The following is a 25,325-nucleotide window of genomic DNA, read 5'->3' as shown; positions in this document are numbered from 1 at the left end:
GTTACGTTCCTCTCTCCAGCCCATGCTTTCGCAATAATATAAACTTAAAGATTGTTTCACCCTTTCCAGTTCTCTCCTTCAGATGAGCGACTCGGCTCCCCTACAATATGATCAGCTGTGCACAGTGACCAAGACCAGATGAATGCATAGATTTCTTAAAAAAATACATATACATACATGTATTTTTCCTTACTTGGCAGGTACGTCTGTGAAACAGTTAAATAGCAATGTTTAAGTGAACCTCACTTGATAGCCTCTGAAAAGTAAGTTTCTTTGACTGCCTTCCCTAGTTTGGTCATTGAACTAACACTCACAGAAGAACAAAAGAAAGGGAATAAGCAGAGAGAAGAGAAACGGGGAATGCTCATGAACTGGCCTGCTGTGAGGCAAAGCAGAGCTCAAACTTGTTGCCCTGCCACCACTGTCCACTGCTTGTACTAGGAACCAACAGTTAGTCCAAGACCTCATGTCTACAGAAATAGATGCAGAAAGCAAAAGGGCAAGAGAGGAACAAATAACCAGAACTGGAGTTCTTAACAGGAATGTGGGGGCAGAGTTGAAGAGCTTCACAACAAGCTTTTGGAAGAAGTCAGATCCTTGCATGAAAGGTGTGTTTTAGCCGGGTGACATGGGGGAAAAACAGGAAATCTCATTTCCTCTGTGAAATTTACTGAGATCCCAGTCTAACTTTTCTTCATACTGTGAAAGTTCAAAAACCTGCTACTGCCTTAAATTTTCCTGTATTTAAGAAATTTCAGTTTATAAGGACACTTATAAACTGGATACTTATTTGTCTTTGCAACCATATTGCAAATCAGGAATCACCTGAATAAATAAAACTAGTTTATTTCTGTATTTTGTAAAAAGAAAAGATTTAAAATACACTCAAGGAGACAAAGAGGATAGTATTTTTACAAGTCCTTTTGGCCACCTGGCTGTACATAACTTTAACCCTGTGAATTATTAATAAGTATTTTCATCAGTAATAATGTACGTAGCTTTTGTGCTGTGGAAACACACAGAAGGCTGCAGTTCTGGCTTTTGCACTTGGCCAAGCTATACTGCAGAAAACTCATTTAGCATCACAGAACCATTTTGGCTGAGATCCTGAGTTGCTCAGGGCTGCAGAATTCTTTACAATTCCCATCTCGTTTGCCTATGGAACAGTAATTAATGATTAGCAGAGACAACAGCATTTGCATTTTCGTCGACAGAAGCTGTTTCAGTTTTCAGAGTTAATCCATCTTAGAGATGCAGTAACAGAAGCATATATCCATATTTGCATGCACTCACATTTCAAAACAAATTTCAGATGAAGCTACTGTCCCTAATACACAAATTTAATGCACATACTGGTGTTCTGGCTTTTCTTGTACCTGCACTAAAACTTTATTCTTTATATCATCTATGAAGCTGTGCACCATGCAAGATTCAGCCAAGACTGCCAACCAAGCAAGGCTCAAAAGGGTAGGTAGTCCAGTGCAACACATAGTCATTTTCTCTGCCTGAAGATCCAACCGTTAGCAAAGGTAACTACTATGGTTGTCAGCTAGCTCTCCAGCCACTGTGGTACATTGTGCCTAGGCTGAGAAGGGACTCAGTGCAAATTTGAGATAAACCTTACTACACAGGGGAGTAAAAGCAAAGCAAAGGAAGCAGCAGTCTGATCACTTGAGCAAGAAAGCACCTTCTTTTAATCAAAGAAGAAAGCAGGCAACATCACGGTTAAGTAAACATGCTATAATAATACAGACTTGATTCCTGAGAAATATATTGGCAATACTGCAATTCACAACTTGGATCAGTTTGGAGACATCCATATTGGGCTCCCATCATCTCCCAGAAGGACTATTTGAAAATGCTTGTTGCTTGGCAAAACTCCAAAGATCAAAAATGCTCCTTGCCACAAGTATATTTTATAAGTCCCAGTGTAAGTTATCTATGGCAGCACTAATTCAGCAGTATCCAGAATAAAAATGCTTCCAAATTTACCTTTAATCTTCTAACAGATTCCAGACTTCCAGAAGACCTCATCTCCCTCTATCCCATTTCCTCTATGTGTGAAACCACCTCACACTTTTATCAACTTAGTATAGTGGTAGCTAAATGTCATCACACACACACACTAAAAATAACATTGAGGGGGTGGAGAAATCACACATTTTGGGGAGGGGAGTGGGGTGGCAAAACTCCTAGTTAAACAGATACCCACTGAATATATGGAATCTGCTATTTAAATATTTAACCTACATCCATGCTGAGTACCTGAACTTCCTTCCTACTTTTCTTACCCGGAATGGTGTGTTGATTCGGCTAGTAAGTGTATCTAGGATATGCACATTCTCATGTCGGTGCAGCAAAATAAAACGGAGGAAAATCTTGAGGAGGGCTGGCTCTGAAACACTACGCAAAAATAGATCCAGGTACGCAGTAGTAGTCATCACTTCTTCCACAGTCACCTGCAAGCAAAAATAATGTAAATGCAAATATACTGCATACACAAAATATCCATCCACCCTCTGCAACTGTATACCTGGCAAACACTCTAAGCTCTCCATACATAACACTGCAACAAAAACATTGAGGTCTTTGCTTTTAAATTTGCAAAGAGCATGCTTCTGAATGGCTCACAAGCATTTAGAACCCATTTCTTATCTGTCTTGCTTCCCCAGGAAAAAAACCACCCTCCCCCCAAACTGACACCCGAAATCTCACACATACTGAAATACAAAGAGACAAATGCTGGAAGCTCCCCATCACCTTTCTGCCCATGTCAGCTCTTTTGCATCACACTTCTGTCATCCTTCAGAAGCATTTTCAGGTGTTGTGAACACCTGCATCTACCACTTTATTAAAAATAAATGTCAGAGCACAATCAAAGCACAGTACAAACTCATGGTTCTAGAGCTTTCAAGAAAAAAATCCCCATAGCTATCCAGAATTTTGCCACAATTTTCCTTCCTTTTATTTTCCCACAGCACAATTTCTCATCTTACTCAATTTTTAAAAGGAGTATGTATATACATACATAGACACACAAACCAAACCCCAAAATCTTCGCTATTGACTATTTGTATATCAAAATAAAATTCAAATATCCATGCGACATTTGCATACCATAACCCACGCTGCTCTGCTTATTGCAATCTTTTGGAGCTTATCTATTCACAGTATACACTGGCAAAGCACAGAAAATTCCAAAGGCCACCTCTGCACCATGTACTGCTGATGCAAAGTCAGCTTTTTAAAAACAGTTACCCAGGAACTTAATAAGCTTAAGTGCACAAAGATAAACCCTTAAATACAAGAATCTGCCTATATGAAAGGAAGCATTAAACATCTTTTGTTTACCAAACTTAGCTGGAGAAATGAAAAGACTGATTTTATTAAAAAAAAAGAATCAAAGCTGTCACTTAAGAGCTAAGAGGATTTAGAAAATACTCAGAAGGGCAACATTTACGTAACATGCTGTAAATATTAAAATCCCTGTTCCATTATGCTGCATGTTAGCCATGTACACAGTAATGTCATGCTGCAAATGTTCTCTTTAAAGCATTTAAGATCACAAGCTGCTTCTGGCTGGTTACACAGAACATAGGAATGCTGTATGCAGCCTGCAGACCTTATGGAGAGGGTGCACCAATGTGGAGAGCAGAGAGAAGCTCTAAAGTTAAGGTCATTGATTCACTCTCATTCTGAGGCTTTATTCTAATGCTCAGCTTCACCATCCTCAATCAGCGGGCTACTAGCTCATTTTGGCATTAGAAACAAAGCACCAGTGAAGCAGCAAGAGTCAAATTTTTCACCAGGATGGGAAAATAAGTTCACCTTCTTGGTTTATTGCAGTAAGGTTGGTCAAAATCAAGCATTAAAATGTAACAGTGAAAGGAAAGGAATGAGGCACACTTTCACAGGATCTGTGAACTTCATAAGGCTAAGTAAGCAACAGCTATAGACATATTTTCTAGACCTGTAGTTGCATGTTCAGTGCTACCAAAACCAGAAATAAGAATATAGTACTTTCACAAAATAGTATCTATTAACATATACTCCAACTCAGAATACAGTTTATTAATTCAATCCTCCTTCCCTCACAAGTGAAAAAAAATAAAGTTACTAGGCTAAGCACCCCAAAGTTACAGATTGCCCGAATAAGCACTATGCCTACAGCTCTAACTCAAATTCTGTATTATTGTAAGTGTGATAAAGCAAACGTTGTTTGTGCACATACACACACTTTTCCATAGGATTACTGCCATATTCAACCACCAAAAAACCTGCTCAGGAGAGGAGCCAGGGTTGTGAAACAAAGGAAATTGTTTCTGGTTGGAGCCAAGATTCTTCTTCTTTTTTTTTTTTTTTTTTTTTTTTTGCAATAGCCAAAAGGTGTGGGGACTTGTGGGGTAAAAAAGAATGGTTTTCTGGTGGAAGCTGTTGACTATTGCCCTGAGAACTGGCTTTTTTTGTTTTTTATAGCAGCAAGCTGTAAAAAGCAAAGCCCAAGAAATCCATCATGTGACATCATTATGATAGCATACAGTTCATCGAAGAGTTTAAACCCCATGCCAAGGAAAGGCCAGACAGAAGTAATACATCATTATGTCTCTGTGTCACTTCTCCTTCATCCTTTATAGGGAAAAGGAAGCACCTTCTTGGCCTGCAGGTTTCACAGATGTTTGCTAAAGGCAGAGGAATGGGCCTGTGTATATGTATAAAATACCAAAGCTGTAAATGAAAGCAAGAAAAGCCAGCAGATTCATAAGGGCAGTGACCTTCTTCTGAAATCGATGCTCTTTGGACATCTCATCCTACATTTGTACCAGTCAGAGAAACCCATATGCTTTTCAGAGTGCATATCATGAATGAAACAAAGAGCAGAAGAAAGTCAGCTAGAGACTACTTTAGAAAAGAAACGTTCAATTCTGAGAGCATGTTCAGTGCTCCTAACAGCTTGAGGACTAGATGAAAAAAGAAATCATGTTTACCGTAGCCAACACTTCACTGATACCACTGAAGAGAGCTAGAAGAACCAAACAATGATTAATGAAGCCCAAACAGTTCACAAAGGAGTGAGTTACAACCTTGTTAAATCTCAATTGTTTGAATTGAGGTTTTTTGTGCAGGGTGCCACATTACACTTAGTTTTTAGTTCTTCTTGGGAAAGAAGTTGCTGAATCTGCTTAACCATTTTCTGAGAAAGAGGAAAGACGACTAAGTTTTGTCAAGATTTAAGTGGATTTGTAAGAATCATTTTTCAATGAAAATGCACTGCCTTATCCACAACACTCCTTCAAACTTTTGCAATAAATAAAGCTAGGATCTATTTCACAGCTCACTGTGCAACACTCAAAGCAGGCAAGTTAATGCTGTACAAGTGATTTTAATGCTATCATGTTCTAGAAGTTCCAGTGCGCTCTCAGTGTGCCTTTGTGTGCAACTTGACCATACAGACCAGCACAGAGACCATTCTTCTGCTTCCTCGCAAGAGCAAATCAAAGAAAAATATTGCTTTTCAGCATTTGAAATGAAAGCCACGTATGCTGCTTAGGAAAAAGATCAATTAATCTGGCAAGCAGACATCTGTGCCTTTACAATTATATCTTATTTTGCCACCTTGCATTCTGTGTTTGCTTCTCCCTTTCACCATATCTGACAGTAAGTGTAACTTCCAAAGATTTGAGGCACCTAGAGAAGTATTCAAAAAGGCTAATTTTAGCTCCATGAAGCTAGTTTTCCTTTTACTCAATGGGATACATTAGCCCGCTCTGAATGAGCCTCTAGAGAACTCACTTTTTTTGCAACTAACTAGAAGGACGTTGGAGAAATCAGTTACACTTAGGCAAAACCCAGCATTGGCAAAACCCCTTTTAACTGTACACCTTTTCTACAGATCACATTACACATAATACATTGAGTGTTGAAAGTGAGACTCGTTCAATTTGTGCAGTTATTATTGAAGATCTCTGTTTTCTAAGATACCAAAGCCACGCTATTAAGCTTCATTCAGAGTACTTGCTGGTTGTCTCCTCTTAAACTAATGTCTCGTGAGACAGATTTGGGGAAAGTAGAGAAATCCTTCCTAATAAATTCAACTTGGTACTTCAGTAAACAACAAAAGAACCAATGTTCCCAGAGAACAAAACATTTACTACCCATGTCAAACATGTCCACTACAGTCAAATTGTGAGGCAGCTTACAAAAACTTTGTATCACTGTAAACATTGATTACAGTATAATTTGTCCAAGTAAGCTTTTAGCTAGCCTTCAGAATTTAACATCTTTGAAAGGATGATAAAAAACAAGACAAAGCTTACACACATCCACAAATCCAATATTTAATTTAAAAATTCTTCACTTCTGACAATTCAAGTATCAGGAAAAATACCATAACAAAGGGAGATGAATAAAATTAAGACATGGTATTTTTCTAGACAAGCCCTTTGTTAAGTAAGTAAATTTCAAGCTATGTTTTTGATAAAGGTATTTCAGCAACATTAAAATCCACCACTGCCACAACAGCAAAAATAAAAACCCACCAGCAGCATCCCTTGCATTAGATCTTTTCTACTAATGGTAAAGACCAGGGATATCTCTGCTCCCAAGATAAAATTGTAGGATTTAAAATGAAAAACAAGAAAAATCCATATCCATTGCATTAATCAGAACAGTATTCTCCCACTTTTATTTTCATTATCCACAGTTGTAACAATAAAAAGTTGCTGGAATTTTTTTTTTCAATATACATGCAAATTTAAAGTGTCTATCTAAAAGATACCATTTAAAAAACTCATCCACGTGTTTTTCTATACAACAATCAGTTGTTACAGATATTTAAGTTGTAATCTGCCACAAAAGGGACTACCTGGGAGTCCGACAGATACTAGATTAGAGATTATTGAAAAGAGAAAGCCACTTTTAGCCTTGTAATACCCTTCTCTAATTATGTAATAATTTTTAGCAAACCTTTTCTCGCCTCCTTTGATGACTGACTAGATGGTAAAGCAGAACAGTGTAAAGAGATCCAGCTTTTACAAGTCACTGTGCCAAGTAATAGCAAAGAGCCAGAAATTACTGTCATCGCAAGTTCAGTTTAATATATTATACTCACTGTGTTAGACCAATTGCACTGATTCTTTATTACTGGCTATTTTCCCTTGGGATCCACACCAATATATTTTCTAATTTACAGCTTCATGCCCTCTTAGAGGAATATGGCTATCACAATTCCTCCTTTCCTTCACATTTCCCTTCCTACAAGGATTTCATATTGCCCATGAAGAGACCATGAATGTTCTTATTAGAACTTATCCTCTAGATCCACAAGCAGTTTAAACCTGAATAAGCCCACCTCACTGATGAAAAAAGTCCAACCATTCCCACTCTTTTCTCCTTTCTATTCATTTTCAACTTCTTGCCCCCTGCTTATACTGGTAGAAGGGTTCATGCTTCAATTCACTGCACAGTGAATTGGCTCAGGGAATTGATTCAGGTTAAAACTATCCAGGAAATAAAGGTGAGTTTTAACCTCAATCAGTGTCCCATATGAACAGTTGTCCTGGCAAAAGAGAGGGAGGGGACAAGTGGGATCAGGGACAGAGGAAGTTTGCACGCTGGGGGAACTAAAAATCAGAACTGCTTCAACTTCCCTCAGCTTATGTTTATAAACTGCTACAGTTTATACCAGGTTAAAATTCAACTCAATTGCAGTGTTTGATGCAAAAAGTGAAAGCACCTTTAACATATAGCCACTTTGTAGCCAATAAAATTAAGTTTTGTAGCTACTAATGGGTTTCTCCAAAGCATGAGACTATTCAAAGTTTTCCAGTAATGCTTGGGTTACACCTTTTTACAGCAGCTGTCCAAATACTTTCAGCAAGGTGAAAGGTGGCATTATTTCTAAATGGGAACCAACAGTCTTGTAGGATATTTATAAAGATACTCCTTCTAATCTGTACACTATAATTTACCGGTCATTTCCCCCTAGCTGAGCTGTGTAATCATCAAGCAAGTATTATTGAATTATCACTGTGTTAGAGGTTTTCATTTAGATGGGTTAGTGCGCAATAGAATTGAGGTCCATTTGACAAAGCTTATTTGACAAGACCATGCCAGATCTTCCACAGAGCAGTTCTGTTCACTTGGCCAACTGCAACGTTTTACACTAAAAAGCTGGTACAATTTTCCATTATTCAGATTAAAACAACCCTTCCAAGTAGAAAAATAATTATATCATAGTTAGCAATTAAATGCCATGTAGTAAAGCAGTAAATGCTAAGACATGAAAAATTTGCATTTATCATATAATTTGTCAAATTTTCAGCACTATCTTCAATAAATTGAAATAACACAAATTACATAAACACTCAAGATGTTTTGAGTAGCTATCTTTGTCACCCAAATTCTCTGAATGCCAAATTAAAAGTAAATCATATGCACTTACAGTAAAGAGATGTATATAACCAATCTGAGTTGTATCAAAGATAGCATAATATTTATATATACCACAGTGTGGCTCCTAATTATCTAGCACATGGTTTTGACTGCAAAATATATACATATTAAAGACCTTCTGAGAAGAATTTCACTCAGATTTTTACAATAGTGCTAAAAGAATAAGGTAAATAAGCATTTTCTACTGCCAAATATATAAAGACTAAAACAAGACAATACAGCCTCTAGCAGAACTAGTAAAACAGACTTTGGCCTCAGAAGATCTTAAATTTTTTTTTGATAGAACTCCAGAATTTTAGTTTTGAAAGTGAAGCGAGAATTAGCCAATGAAATATGTCACAGAAATTTGACAGTATGGCTCTGTGCCTGAGCAGAATTATACCTTCTCACAAGTATTTTTTTCTGAAGCACCAAAACCCAGGGAAGAACATACAGAACTGCATAATTTCAAGTTGTAACTGACATGCCATCAGAAAATACCAGTCTTAAATTAAGAACAGATTCTGCCAGATAGTCTCAATTTTCTTAAATCCCAGACACTTAGACCAGAAAGAATAGAAGATGGTTTGGGCAAAAGAAAACTACCAAATTAACTTTTTCTTTAGCTCTGTATCTTTATGGACAAAATACTTCATTCCTTCTGGTTTTAACTGAATTTGTACAGAAATAAGGAATTTGTGACCTTGCATAATGACAACCCCCCTGAACAATGTTATTGAATCGCTTTTTTCAATGTCTCAAGAAACTCAGATGTCAGAAGTAAGGGAGGGAACTCTTTTGTAAAAAGTACAATAAAATCCAGACAACCAAAGGACAAGACAGGGCTATCCAGCACAGCCAGGTAATGCATATCCCTATCTATATAATACAAATCTGGGCTCTGTCTACCCATTCAGCAACATGCAGCTTCTGAGATACGAACATATTTGTCAATTGCTCATTACACATGTAGGTGGGATAACCCACACAAAGTGACAAGACTAGTACAGATCAGGTATAAATTAGGCTACAAGAACATGCTATATTTAGGATACTTATCTTTGAGAAATTAAGTTAGGGAGTCATAAACTTCAGAATGTTTGGGTTATTTAAGCACATTGCAGTTAATCTGCTACATAAATAACCTTCACAGAACTCACTGTGAAAAACAGGTTATTTCAAGCCAGCTAGCTAGCCCAATCAATTTGAAACTTCCTTAACTGGCAAAAAACTGAACTAGCGAATTCTTTTTCAACTCCACACTAGCTTCCTGCGATAAAACCATAAAAATCACACCAAGCAAAATATGTCGGTCTCCCCACCCCCTGACTTTTTCATAGAAACACGTCTCTATCCTCAACACTCTTGCACTGTTTCATTTACACAGTGAACTGTGTACATCATAAGTATGTATAGGGAGACAATCTGCAAAAATTAAAAAAAGGCAGAGCTTAGTACATAGTTCCCTAAACGTTACAGACATTTCAAGATCACACATATACATATCTCAAAGCTTTGGACCACATACTGAAATTCTGAACTACTGGTACTGAAATTCTACTTACTGAAATTCTGATGCTACTTTTACCAAAAGTCTTGTTTGATAGTCCAATGTTTTAAACTGGAAGAAGGTTGTCTTCAGTAATCCCAGGTCCCTAAAATGAGAGTGAAACTGTGGAGCAAGGAAGACCTACCCTTAGAGGAGGGGGATCAGGTTAGGCAACATTTAAACAAACCAGATATACATGAGTCTGTGGGGCCTGATAGATTGCATCCCTGACTGTCGTGGCCACTCTAGGTTTTTGAAAGGTTGTGGCTACCTGAAGAGGCTCCTGAGGACCAGAAGTAAGCACATGTCGCTCCAGTCTTCAAGAAGGATAATCCAGGGAACTACAAGCTGGTCAGCCTCACATCAATCCCTGGGAAGGGGATGGAATAAAACCTCCTGAAGGCCATTTCCAAACATATTAAGAAGGTTGACTGGGAGTATGGATTTATGAAGAGGAAATCAAGCCTGACCAACCTGATAGCCTTCTACAATAAGATGACTAGCTCGATGGATAAATGGAGATCAGTTATTATTTATCTTGCAAGGCTTTCAACACTGTCTCTTGTACAACATCCTCATAGACAAAATTATGAAGAACACACTGATAAGTGGACAGTGAGGTGGATCAAAAACTAGCTGAACTGCTGGGCTCAAAGGATTGTCATCAGCAATGCAAAGTCCTGGCTAGAGGCCAGTGATGTGGGGTCTACACTGGGGCCAATACTGTTTAACATCTTCATTAATGACCTAGATGATGAGATGGAGTGCACCCTTGTGACAAAGATGACCCACAGCCTCCTGGGCTACATTAAGAAAAGTATTCCTAGCAGGTTGGTGGGGGGCAAGTCCAGCAAAGGCCCACAAAGATAATTATGGGATGGAAGCATCTATCATATGAGGAGAGGCTGAGAGAGCTGGGACTGTTCAACATGAAGAAGAGAAGGCTCAGGCAGGATCTTATCCATGTGTGCAAACAGCTGCTGGGAAGAAGCAAAGAAGATGAAGCCAAACTCTTCTCAGTGGTGCCCAGTGAAAGGACAAGCAAGAAGCAATGGGTCACAAACTGAAATCCAGGAAATTCCAACCAGACATCAGGAAAAATTAAAAAAAAAAAAAAAAAAAAATCAAAGACCACACATTTTTCTACTGTACAGGTGGTCAAACACTGGAACAGTGTTGCCCAGAGAGGGTGCACCACCTCCAGCTTTGGAGACATTCAACATCCAACTGGACACATCCCTGAGTAACATGCTGTAGCTGACTCTGCTCTAAGCAGGAGGGTTCGACAGGACGATCTCCAGAGGTGCCTGCCAGCCTCACTCATTCTGTGATTCTGTGAAAAGGCAGGAGGAAGGAAGAGACTGGACAGCACCAATCATCTACAATATAGGCTTAGCTTTAATCCAAAAGTGAGTAAACCTCCTCATACCAGACATTTTGCTCATATCTGAATACACCAGTTGTAAAGGCAAACTGATGATGTTGTTATTCCATGAGGGATTAAAAGCTAGTAAGATTTTTAGCTACACGATTTATCTAATAGTGCTTGCACAGCTGTTTGGCTTGTTTTATTTTATATACTTGAATCAACTAAATTTGATTTGGTGATCAGACAGGAAGTCACATTAACATGATTTGTTTACGTTGCTGCTGTTGTTTTAAACAGAAATCAAGTTCTATCACACCGAGAACAGAAAAGATTGAAGACTTCTTTCCTAGATGTTTACATTTTTGACTGGAGCTGTCTTTGCAAAAACAATATATGCAATTCTGTGTCTTGCTGCAGAGCAATTTTTTCCTCAAAACATTACTTCTTGAAGAAAAACTAAAATATAGTACAGAGAGAACAGGTCTGAAGTAGTATGCCTACCCAACAGTCATTCAAGAGCAGAGCCAGAAGCTCATCTCCCTTCCAATTTTTACATTAAGGTAGAACCATGGGTGCCAGACTGGATGTGGGATGTCAAGGCTTGAATGCCACATGAGGTCTGGACTCCTTTCCATCCTTCTGTTCATGTGTATCACCAAGAGTTATCAGAAGCAGCTGTTAAATTCTAGAAATAAGAGTTATAGGGACACCTTGGGAAGACGTACCAATAATTATCATCTCTTCTTACCACCCCTCCCTTTAACCTTCCACAGATCTGTCTTTCTAATCAGGTATTTATACCATGCTCCATTACTCATTGTATTTGAGCTCATAAGCCAGAATGAGTCAGAACAACCTGAACTGAATGACTGGATAAAAACTAAAATCTTCAGCCACAAGTAGACTTTAGGATACCAAACCAACTTCACTGAGTTTAAAAGAAAAATCAAGATCCATTTAGTATTGTGTTCAATGAAAGAACTTGTTTTAAACACCATCATGGTGCATCTGGTCTCTTGTTTTGGGCCTTCACAATTTTTTCTTAACCTAAAGGTTAATTACAACACTTAAGTCCCCAAATGGGTGATACAGTTTCCAAAGCCTACTCCTCAACTTAGCATGAATGTTTTCAATGGCACCTAGAAATTATTTTAATGTGTGAAAGAGCTGTTGCAGCATAATTATCTGTCAAAGTGCGTAGACATCTGTCCCAAAAGCACAGATGTAAAATAGTTATTTTCTGTTAAATTAATGCAGGCACAGCACAGAAAGACCGAAGAGGTCGAATGTGCCTCTACTTACTTCTTTCCTCTTGCTATGGAGTTTTGGTCTCACGTATGTGAGAGTCTTGTATCAGATCCACTAGATGGTGCAATCCATCTTCTCCATTAAACGCATTTGAAGTTTATACACATAAGTAGTTAATTTTTAAACAGGAAAAAGTCAAACTTAATGCTAATCAAGGAAAGGTTTATTACTGGAAGAACAAGGCACCAAACAGAATGTCAGGGTCCAGGAAATATCTAGGCTTGACACTCATATACGTTAGCAGCCAACATCTCCATTTTCAAGAGAAATATGATTTCACCCAATTTCAGAGTATATAAATGAGGTTCAACAAAATTTTCATCACATGAAAAAAAAGTAATAAGAACAGCATGCTTTAAATGATTTAAGTAACATCAACAGGGAAATAATCAACCCAATAGGGGGTTAGCAGATTTACAGACCAATAAGAATGGCATCCAGCAGCATGGTAGTATTCAAAACAACCTAAAATTTGTCTTAAGTACTTCATAGGTGAAAACAGTACCCACACTAAGACTAGAATCCCACAGCTACATTCTGCTATCTCCCTTGTTATCTGTAACCTCGACCTAAAGCCGGTTAGCTTTTCACTTCTGATTCTAATTCCCAGTCTTGGTAAGGGATTAAATCAAGACACACAAATAGAAAAAAATTACTGCCAGGTAAGGAGGTGAACTATCTCAATGACAGACTACAGTCTTGATCTGGATGGCAGCCAAATTTTATTTCGGCCCTTGCCAAGTTCCCAAATGTTTGAGATCTGCTGAATCATTGAAGAAGATTCTGTACTGCTTTATTACTTTCTTAGTAAGTGATTATTTACCATGAAGAATTGTGTGCATTGCCAAGACAAGTCCTAGACTAGAAAGTGGGGTACAGTGTTTAACTAGCCTCTCAGAAAATGGAACAGGTGCAGTGCTTTCTGCTTGGCAGGCTTAGTAAAAATTAGTAGACCTTCAAAAAGTAATTTATTAGTCCTCTCCTGGCAGTTTTTGTGGCTTTTTACTCTCAACAATTCCTACTTTTTCTCCTCAAACAAGGTATTCTTTTTACAGGGCAATGAGGACTGTTAATTGACATATTCTGCAACAGTTGGAAATGTAGTTTGCTGCAGCCTAACAAAAAAAGAATAAATTAAGTAATTCACCAACATCAGTGACATATTTTGCAAAGGATAACCCCTAAAATTCAAAGAAAAATAGATTTTTTTTTCTTCAAACCAACATAAATTGCATCCTAATACATTAGAAAATTGATACCAAACTCCATTTCTTCTCCACTTTATGAAAATAGCTCTACCAACTGTGATAAGGAACTACAAAACAATACCAACTTTGCTAAAATTAGCATAATATTTCTTGATTGTACATTTTCCTTGTGGGCATTTTCCTTTTGGAAGGTGTTCATTTGGAAAAAAAAAAACCCTTCATGGAATAGTGTCTGCCATGATGAAATGTTGTCTAAAAAGTCACTGCTTTTTTGATGATATATCAGCCTAGTGCAACAAAAATATTTTGGTTCTTCATTTCACTTAAGAATTTTAAACATTTTCAGAAATACCAATATGTTGCTTAATAATCTGTATAATGTAAACAGAAAGTATGGAATAAAAAGATGGGAAGTTAGCCTAGAAACTTACTCAATTATATGGAAGTCACTACTGACAGTGCATTTAATAGTATCTTTACACAGAGATCATCCATAATGCTTTTGCCTGTTATTATTTCGTGTCATGCTTGCATACACCACTGACCTTATGGAGCGCAGGAGCCATTACTGGCACCAAAAATCCATTGTAAATGTAATTCACAAGCTGGTTACGTATCAAGGGATGTGCCACCTAAGAGGGTGGAAGAGAGAAAGACACAGAACAGTTCCAATGAGATTTAAAATAAGACAGGGCACAGACTACTATTATCCACTACCAAAACCCTTTCCTATTTAACAAGACGTTCATTTGTCCTTCTCACCAGCATTTGCTATGATTCAGGTTCTTAAAGATATTTCCTTCCTCAAAGAAATACACAAACTATGTTTAATTATAGTAAGCCTGCCAAATTTAGAGAACAGGGCTTTTCAATCTCCCTGCATGCTGACAAAGATGAATGGATGGACAGAAAAGTGTGTATACCCATGCATCGAAGGAAGATTTGAGATTCTAAATTTAGCTCCTGCGACCTTGTCAGGGTCACTCGAAGGTGGATTTGCCATTGTTGACTTGTCCTCTTACAAGAAAAAGCAGAACAGCTGCTTTCCTATGGTTCAAGAGTAGGTAAACCAAAGCGCTCTCTAGCTATGGGGTAAGAACATATTGTTCACATGCCCTTCTCCCAATCACTGTAAAACAAACAGAAATGAAAACAAAACCTACATTATTCAATCAATAGGCTGGTTAGGAGCTTTAAAAAATTAACTGCTATTAGAAGCCAAAAATTTACTTTTATAATGAAGCATTTGTTTTGTTTTCACGAAGAAAACATATTATCAATTCATGCATTTAAAAGAAATTTGATAAAAGCAGGAAAAAATTCCATTAGAAGCATTCTAAGTTAACATATTCTGTTTGAAGTTCACATAGAGCCTGGAATATCACAGCCTACATGTGGCCACAAATACATTCTCCCACTTGCAATTCTTCCCAGACTTCCTTTAATTTGTAACACTTCCTTTGGAAAGGAGAAGAAAAAGCGTTGCCCTTCCTACGCTGTGATCCAGGGAAAAAGTAGTAAATGGCAAGAGGTCTTGGCTACGCTGTCCCTTTTTAATCTCTGGTCAAAGTTTTTGGGTCAACACAGAACAAGCCACACCACAAAGACCATTCCAGGCACAGAGCAAAAATTCCTGCAGTAATTGAGCTTTCAATTCAGCTGGAGAAAGACTATGAAGACACAATCAAGCAGCAGTCAGAAACTGCTCTTTCTGCTTGTCAGTTGAAGATCCTTAACCTTTTTGAGTTTATTTGAAAAGTGGTTTTAAAATAATATGTTCTTCTTTAATTTGTCTGCAGTAACCTTTATATCAATTTTTTTTAAAAAGGTATCACATATGACCTCCTGCAAATGTAGATCGGTAGAAAAATTCTGCTTAGACATCAGAATGAATATTGTCTCCTTGTCATGTTTAAACAAGCATGTTAAAAATCTTATATATTGCATTTAAAGAATGACTATTTTCATTATTATTTTTATTATTATTTTCGCTTGTTCAATGCTGTAACAGTCAATCAGCTGCTTTACTGTATTTTGCACACGTCTCACTAAAACATATCTTTTATTTAACAGTAAATGTGACTAAATTTTCAATCCTATTCAGCACATCTCTTCAAGTAACATGTAAATCTACAGTTTCTGTAAAATTTATATCATGTTTTAATAAAATACCGGATAAGGGTTCTATAGGGTTTTCTAGCCTTAAAAACAATATAAAAAGACAAAAACCCCTCATTTTATGTTTAGATCAGAGAAAAAAAAATAGTAAGGGATCAAAGCCAGAAAAAAAAAAATGTAATCAAGAAATAATCATTAAGAACAGAGAGTGCATTCAAAACAGGCCAATCTAAAATGAATTTATATTTCTAGGAATATAGCTAAATTCTGCTTGGAAAGCTTGCTTTATGCAGTACTCGCCAACAGGCAAAATGGACTGTTTTCTTTTGTACGCTATTATGAAAGCTTAGACAAACACAGAATGGTTTTCAGCACTTAAATATATAAAGACTACTTTTTCCCACATGTAAAGGCATTCAATTTACTTTTAGTATCAACAGTGGTATTAAAATGCAATAAACTTTTTTTTTTTTTAAAAACAGAAAATCCTCCCAATTACATAATGAAATATCATGCCGCCACACAAATTTACTGCTTTCATTTGAAACATTTGTCACCTGAAAACCAAGAACATATTTATTCATCCCTATAACCAGGACAAACAGCACAATGCATCCATTTTATAAGCAACTTATTTTAGTGTAACTTAAAAAGTCCATGCCATTAATAAAAGTAAATAAACTCTACAATTTACAAACTTTTGCAGAATATATAAAACACTACTACTTCGGAAGGACAGGCCAACTCTGCTCCATTACCTGTATCACAGCATTGCAAAATTCAAGGGAATTCATGAATTGTACAAGGGCTGGTGACAAGAGCCAGTCATCTTTCAGGAGGCAATGCCACTCTTCTCCTTTTTCTTCCAGCTTTGTAGGCAAAGATGAATAGAGGCCACTTAGTCCTGTTGCTAGCACCTGTATTTCAAAAACAGAAGAGAAATAACTTACGTTCCAACTGTCCACCTACTTGAATGGCAATGCCACAAATGGTTTCTCTTATTAGTTTTAGTAACATAAAAGAGTGTTGAGATTAATTTCATTTCCTTTTGAAAGAGTCCTGTCGTAGAAAGACATGAATATTTTAAAGAGCATTCTATATAATATCCTTCTTTCGAGAGTTGGTATTTAGGAGAAAGTGATGGAGAAATTCAGGTTGTCTTTTTTTTTTTTTAATCCGAAGTTATAATTTATTTTTAAATACTTCTTTTTAAATGCTTCTAAAATCATTTCACACTTTCCTTCAGTCCCTTCCAGAAGAAGCCATCACTGCCATATATCTACAGTTTGTCTTTTGTTGGTGATTTGAATCTTACTGCTCACACATTCCTATATGAAGTCATTTCACTTGGAAATATGAAACATTAGAAATGGAAGGAGAAAGTACCCCCATCAACAAAAATGAAGTTGAGCTTCATATAAACCACAGGTATCTGTTAACTTTCATTCCTAGGCACTTGGACTCAGCTGAATCCACTTAAAAAAAAATTCTAACTGTTCATAATTTCTCATTTTCCTTTCTTATTTATTTGGAAGGGGGAGGGGAAGAAATAAAAAAGCCTGAAATAAGTTACTGTGTAAACATTGTTTCCAGTGACATTAAGGCTTACAGGTGATTTATGTAGAATATATCACTGAAGCATAAGATTGTATTTTTAGTTACAATTTAAAAAGCATATTTCCAAAAAGGTTTTTTAAATTTAACTGAATATATCTAGAGTATTGGTAGTTTCAGACCATGTTTTTAATTATTAAAGTTATTTGAAGCTGGAAACTTTCTAAATGTTATTTACAACTCTTATCCTTCTGACATGATTTTATACAACTTCAGGATGATTTTTAAGATGATCCTCATTTTAATGGGAACATTAAGACTCAGCCTGATGGAAATCTTTTTAGTTTTCATTCAACAGACTCTTGTAAGAATTTTTCCTCTTTCTACAAAGGGCTACTTGGCACCTACAGGGCTAGACAGTCAAAGCTCAGATGAAACACAACTGTTTGACCTGGACATTGTCAACTCTTTGTTTTCTAACACATAAAAGACCAAGGGTTCAAGGAAGGGCATTCAGGTTTTGATCATACGCAAGCATAACCAATTATAATTGCTAAACCATCCAGTCAGACAAAGGCTGTCTTTCTGAATGCTTTCCATTCCTAAATCACATAATTTTGAAGTGGGATTTATTCTGGCATACATAATTAAGCCAAATATTAAGGGGGGGGGGGAATACTGTGGAAAATTCACTGCTTTAGCGCACTGTGCTACTTTTTTTTATACACATATATACATAGATATATAAAGAAAGATGCTGGAGATATGTTAAAAGCTTTATTTGGACAATCACCTTCTTCTATAACCAGAATCTTTTTTGCTTTCTCTGTCTCTCATGGTAGAAGAGCTAAAAGCAAAAAGTTGGGAAGATCTTACTAGGCCTATAGAACTACCTATACATAACCACCCCACCCCCCACACACACACACTCACAAACCCAGGCTTCAGACAGTTCTAGGAAGCAAAGAATTCTGAAGAGAGAACTTGAGTTTCTTTTGTGTTGCACACTTGATTTTCCATTGTCTGCTTAAAATTTAATTGCTATTCATAAACACATACGTACCCTCTCAGTAAGCAATTTGATTTTCAGAGCTGTGGACTATCCACATTTCTCCTTCATATGGAAGTTTAGTCCTTAAGCACAAGGAACCAACCTTAAACAAAATGTACTACTCTCCACTAAAAGGGGCAGTGAACTCACTATCAGTCAAGGTCTTGAAGTGAAGAATTCTTCAGTTTGTCTGACTTACTGAAGTAAGAAGTGCCAGATATAGCTGCTAAAATCTGTAAAGTTTAAAAAGCTCTTGGTTTTGCTATGAAGTACAACCCAAATGGCTCTATGAAATTATGTTTCTAAAGCACTGAGACAGAGTAGCCACTGGAAGCAATTTCATCTCTTTACGTAAAAAACATTTGAAAATTTTCATAGAAGTATATGGTATAAACAGGATTACCATTTGAAATTACCAACAGAACTCTTCACATATAAAACAATGCACATATATAGACCACATTATGGAGTTTTAATCAGTAAAATGATAAACATGAATTTAAAAAAATCTGAAAGGGAAGGAAATGAATGAGTGCACAACCTGGAAGGGCAAGATTGGTTTTATTTTTTGTTTTACCTAGAGCAGTGTCTTTTCAAACTTCTCCCAACATTTGTCATGTCAACACTACATGCTCATCTACTTTTACAAGCATCTCCAGCAGGTTTCCTTTTTTTCTCACCATCGAGTTGTGAGTCTTTCTGCAAACCAGTCTCGATTCATTTATTTTCTCTTAACTCACAGAAGACACTGACTATGTGATTTGTAATCCCAGACACATTATATGATTAAAATCTGTTAATATATAATCAATCGCCATCTGGCCAATTCCTTTCCTTTAATAATTCCCTTTCCTCCCACATCCATAGTCTACCTCTGTGTAGCTTCAACTTTTCAAGGACATTGCAGAGCCATACCTCCTCCTGCTTTAATACATGCTTTCCTAAGCTGCGAGGTATTTACAGATACAAAGTTTTATGGAGAGACTTTGAGATGCTATCCTGCTCAAAATCCTTCAGAAACATTGTTTTCTTACTATAATGCTGGACAGATAATATCTTCAATCAGAGTCAGAAAACTTTCAGGTCAAAACATGATAAAAATGATATGGCAGAAAAATGTCTATAAAATCAGAAAGCCTTGTCTACATATTCTGTTTTGAAAACATGTTAGTGATGTATCTTACTGCAGCCTGTCCCCTTCCTTTATAGTTTATTCACGTACAGTTTTGAATACTATGGACAATCTTGTTTTAAAAAGCTGCTAACCTAAGTGAGCTCAAAAAATACTATCAAGAAAGCCTTCAGGATCACTTCAGCACAGATCTAACACTGGTTCAGCTATATGAGGCAGCAGAGATTTATGGCCAGACCCCGCCCCAGGGCACGTCTATACTATGCAATAAGGCATGGTAAAGAAAACCCTATATGCTACCAACCAACTCAGCCCCAGAACCAGAGAAAGCATCAACACAGTGCCATCCAAATGCCACTCCTATCAGCACAGGACTGTGCTAGCTGTTTTGCAGAGTAGTTGAGGCCACATCTGCACTGATTTAACTGATATACAGCAATGCCACTGACACCTACAGAGTATTCCACCAGAACAAAACTTGTTCCTTCAGCTCATTACACTCAAATTCAAAAAAGATGTTGTGCTAGTGAGCTAATTCTATGGCATTGCATTAAAGTTTTATTATAGACTTAGGCCACTCATTACTGTTCAGAAAAGTCTGATTTTAGCACATTTTGACAAGAAGCCTTCCTAATTAGAATGATTGTCAATCATAGCTCCCTGCTGTTCGAAGGTTAATATAGCTGGCTTTTATCTTCAGTGTAAAAAGGCTGGGGGTTTTGTGGGGGTTTTGGTTTGGGGTTTTTGGGGTTTTTTTTGTTTTAAATTAATTGGAAGATGTAATTATGGAAGTTATAGCATGGATCCAATAATGGTATCTGTCCCAGGGACAGTTTGAGAATCAAGTTCATATTCTTTAGCAGCATCTATTACACAAGGTCAACTGGAGTCTCTCAGGACAAGAAATTTGATGCAATATTTACCACTGACAAAGGAAACCTTTTGTAAGTTTTGGGTTGGAACTTGTAGGCCTCCTCCAACCTGTATACCTGGCTCTGCCTTACTGCTCAAAGGACATAACAACTTCAGAGTAAATGGAAACCTACAGCTGGAATTGCTGTCATGCACTAATGCTTAAGGCAAGGATTCTAGTGTCTCTGCTCTAAAGCTCTCTGCCCTATATGTAAGGCTCCCCTCCATTTTTTCTGGCATTTATTAAACTAAAACGCAAGGCACATAGAAGATAAAAGAATCAGTCCAAAAACTGGCACACAAGAGCAACTTTTCTACAGAATGATACTTGGTTTTGAACCCATCCATTGCAGATCTCAAACTGATTTTTCAATAAGGCATGAAGAAGCAGTTGTTGTCATGTGCATTCTGCTTTAGCCTTAAAACTGCAGTAGGGCAGCTTTCTTTGTTAAATTAGATTACTTACTTGTTTAACAGCAAAGGTTTTCTATTCATGTAGTGAGATTGATTTGCCAGATGTAACAATGCAACACTACTACCAAATTTTTAACAGAGTACAACATAGCAAGATTGTGGTTTGCCTGAGACAGTCATGGAAACGTCTAATTCTGTGACAAAGTCTCCCTTTTACCTTGCAAAAATATTACACTGCTATAACACTCACACTATTTTCACACTTATTTTTTGAACTGTTGAATTGATATTACAGTGTGGCAAGCACAGCCCACTTAAGCTTGCACTGCCACGAGAAACAACAGCCTCAGAACACCTTGTTCCCAATTTCTCACTCCCTTCACCCCCAGAATCTCATAAGGGCCTCCAGTGAGACAGAACAGGTTTCCCTCCCACCAAGTTCTACTATAACTTCCATCAGTTCCCCAGTTCAATTCACTGCGTGACTGCAAAGACACTTGTGTTGGCCCACAGGACACTGGTATGGAAACAAGAAGCAAGACTACGTTTGGCAGTGGGTCTAGCTTGAACAGCATTACAATTTGTGAAACAGCTGTCAACAGAAACAAATGCATTACAACACATCTTTATCAAAAATGACAGAAAAGGATGAGAAGAATACAGGGAACAGTTTAGCATTGAAGATCAAGCAAAACAAGAACAACTTACTGGGCAAAAATAGGTGTTTTCTGCTATGTGGTTTGCAACAACGTTGTTTTCTGCAGACAGAGACATTATGAAAAGCAGCGCATCACGGGCCTGTTGGCCTACTGTTCCTTCTCGATGGATGAAGGGAATCAGCAGAGAAAATATGAGGAAATTGGCAGCTCCTTGGTCCTCGCTGGTATGGAAAAACAGTTCTAAAATGGAGGGATCTTTGGCTATTATAGAGCAGAGCTGGTTCAAGAGGATGACCAGCTCTGTTTCCACTGTTGGAGTGGCTGTTCCTGAGCAGGAACTCAGCAACATCATCAAAGGCTTCAAGATGGGCTTGTGATGCAGCAAAGGCTGATGGGACTGGGTTACTAGCATTTCATACATTTTGAGTTGCTCGATTTTTGTCTCATCAGTGAACTCTCGCCGTAGGCTCCAAAGAAAAAGCTTCTCCATGATGTTTTCTGAGACCACAAACTCCAGAATAGGCCCCATTGAGGCATCCTTTGCTTGCTCCTCAATTAATAAGAAAAGCATGTGCTCCACATAATTCTGAACAGTGCTGGCCTCATCAGGTGAAATCACCCCGTACTTTGCCTGAGTGTTTTTCAAAGGATCATGCTTCTCTAAGATTTTCAGAACCTAAAGAGAAACAGTTATTTGAATGCATTTTTAAAAAATATGAACTTACCCCATAAGGAAAAAAAAGCATCAAAATTCTTAACACAAAAAGTGCAAACTCTTTTTATGCTTTTAGTTTTTGTCTGTCAAACTTCCTAATAAATTGAAAAGTTTCACATTTGGCATGTACGAGGCCAAAACGGAATGCTTTTGTTCACTTTATTTTTTTTATAAGCACCTGAATTTGCCACTTGCCCTATTGCTGAAACTTGGGGTTCTCTGAAGCATGGTTGTTTAAACTAGTATGAAGTTTAAACTAGGTTCCCTTAGCCTTCAGAAATTGAGTTTCAATGACGTTTGAAGTAAGTTTCTTTGTCACAGAGGACTGAAATCAAAGGGCCTGCTCTTCAGCCAGAGTAACTGTGCTCAGGAGTATCAATATGATGAGATGCAGAAGCCCACAGAGCTGGTCTTTTCTTGCCACATCTTATATAATGCCAAATGGCCACTGATACCCACACACTCTTGCAACATTCAATATAGATTTAGGATTGAGTAACAATTCTCATCCCAGCATTTATACCCCTGGATTAAATTCTGTTCTGCATGCAATCAATGAAGCTTGTTGTCTGTGAAACAACCACTGTCTTTAGCCTTTTTGTGGAGGATAATTGCCACAAAACCACAAAGGAACAGCAGCTCCCCTAACATGACAGCATCACTAGAGTTAAGTGAGAAAAGGTGATTCTTGAACAATGGCTCTTCTGACTCTGGAAACATCTCAGAAACACTACCATTCATCTGGCTTGCTTCTCAGGATAGCGAAAAAACAACAAAAGCAGCAGCACACAAATCAATTTTACATAAACTGTTAGTTATTCATATTACTGCAGCAAATAAGACCTTATATTATGGTGCTCGGAGCAAAGCATCTTTGCCTGAAAGCAATTATAATCCTGATGACATGCAAACAATTTTTAGAACATGCTGAAGTGCATAATCTACATCTATCCATAATAAAGAACGCTGCATACAGCTTTGCACCATGCGTCTAATATACTTTACATAAGATAGGCAAGCCTTACCCAGCAAAGGAAAGGAAACACAGAGGTTTGCAACAGGGTACAATTCACAGTGAATCACTAGGAAAGCCAGTAAGAAGATTGAGGCCTTCAGTAAGGTATTACCGTGTCCTACCACTTGCCATTTAGATGCAAATCTGGAGTTCAAAGTGTGATTAGTAAAGCCTAACCACACCTTGAAAGGTCAGTTACCTTTACGTTTTAAAATGTTTCAGTGTCATCTACCACATTCTGCATGACAGACATTTCTTCCTGAGCCATTCAGGATTATCCGAAAAGAGAGAATGAAGCAAATTCCTATTAATGCAGCCTACTTCAAATCAATAAAACTAATTAACATTACCTGTGCCCAGTGTGTTCTAAACACTATCATGCATGTTTCTGGGTCAACACCCTGCAGGCTCGGAGCCTGCCGATTTTTGCTGATACTGGTTCCAGAGGACATTATAAATTTTCTGAAGGTCAAGCCAACTAGGCCATGCTGGATTTCTTTTTAAAATCCTGTAGTTAGCTACAGCTGTTCAAGCATCATGATGAGATTGATATGTTTTGAGCTTTGGTATCCACAGAAATCTGTTTAAAAAAAACCAAAACACATACACACATCAAATTATAGTGTATAACAAAAAGAACATACTTAAAGAGAATACTAAAAACTTTTTTCTTTTAATTCAATTTGAGGATACAACTTTTTAAAGCATGTTATATGGGACCATCTTCTCAAATTTTTCCTCATTATAATAGTTTCTAATGCTCAAAATTTTGAGATCAGTGACTGAATTAAGGTTCTATTGAAATAAATAAGCATAACAGAAGCTCATGCAGTAAACATTTTATGCATGTCACTACATTTTTAGTTTTTCATTATGACATTTTTGCCATCTGACCATGTCTGTCTTCAGAGTTGCTTAGTAACTAATGTTGTATAGACTACACAGGTAAAAAAAGTACAGGTTATTTCTCTATTTTTTAAAAACAATATTTCCATGTGTCATGGTTTAACCCCAGCCAGCAACTAAGCACCACGCAGCTGCTCACTCACTTCCCCCCCACCCAGTGGGATGGGGGAGAAAATCAGGAAAAGAAGTAAAACTCGTGGTTTGAGATAAGAATGGTTTAATAGAACAGAAAAGAAGAAACTAATAATGATAACACTAATAAAATGAGAGCAGTAATAATAAAAGGATTAGAATATACAAATGATGCACAGTGCAATTGCTCACCACTCGCCGATTGATGCCCAGTTAATCCCCAAGCGGTGATCCCCCCTCCCCTCCCCCCAGTTTATATACTGGGCATGATGTCACATGGTATGGAATACCCCATTGGCCACTTTGGGTCAGGTGCCCTAGCTGTGTCCCATCCCAACTTCTTGTGTCCCTCCAGCTTTCTTGCTGCTGGGCATGAGAATCTGAAAAAATCCTTTACTTTAGACTAAACATTACTTAGCAACAACTGAAAACATCAGTGTGTTATCAACATTCTTCGCATACTGAACTCAAAACATAGCACTGTACCAGCTACTAGGAAGACAATTAACTCTATCCCAGCTGAAACCAGGACACCATGAATAGATATAATTACAAATACTTAAAGTTTTCTGTCAGAAAGCATATCATAAACAGTTGAAGACATTTGCAGAACACCATATGCAAGTAGAAGGACGCATCTGTATCAATACCAAAGTAACCAAAACCAAACAACATAAAAGATAAAACCTTCGTGTATCCAAAGCCAAACAAATTGAGATGTGATATTAAAGGACTATGAGAATAACACCAAACATTGAAACATTCTTTTCATCCATTATTTAATATCCTAGATATCTGAGTATCAAAGTAGTTGTACACCTGCAGGGGAAAGTTAAAATGAAACAGACAGGTA

At 37.4% G+C, this 25,325-nt stretch overlaps 1 protein-coding gene across 6 annotated transcripts in view; it reads right to left on the bottom strand.

The window, feature by feature from the left end:
* The window catches only part of FHIP1A (FHF complex subunit HOOK interacting protein 1A), a 95,095-nt gene that overhangs the window by 15,505 nt on the left and 54,265 nt on the right, over nt 1-25,325 (bottom strand). For all 6 annotated transcript variants that reach the window (XM_052777083.1, XM_052777098.1, XM_052777091.1 and 3 more), the window contains 5 exons: nt 23,785-24,014; nt 21,754-22,380; nt 16,741-16,899; nt 14,410-14,496; nt 2,292-2,459 (listed from right to left, as the gene is read on the bottom strand). In XM_052777083.1, the coding sequence (XP_052633043.1) occupies nt 2,292-2,459; nt 14,410-14,496; nt 16,741-16,899; nt 21,754-22,380; nt 23,785-23,886 (1,143 nt within the window). In that variant the 5' untranslated portion in view covers nt 23,887-24,014. The remainder of the gene's footprint in view (nt 1-2,291; nt 2,460-14,409; nt 14,497-16,740; nt 16,900-21,753; nt 22,381-23,784; nt 24,015-25,325) is intronic.

The sequence above is a fragment of the Harpia harpyja genome, chromosome 2, assembly GCF_026419915.1.
Source record: "Harpia harpyja isolate bHarHar1 chromosome 2, bHarHar1 primary haplotype, whole genome shotgun sequence".
In the NCBI taxonomy this organism is placed as follows: domain Eukaryota; kingdom Metazoa; phylum Chordata; class Aves; order Accipitriformes; family Accipitridae; genus Harpia; species Harpia harpyja.
The sequence above is the reverse complement of the archived record's forward strand: the minus strand, read 5'-3'. Positions and strand labels throughout refer to the sequence as shown.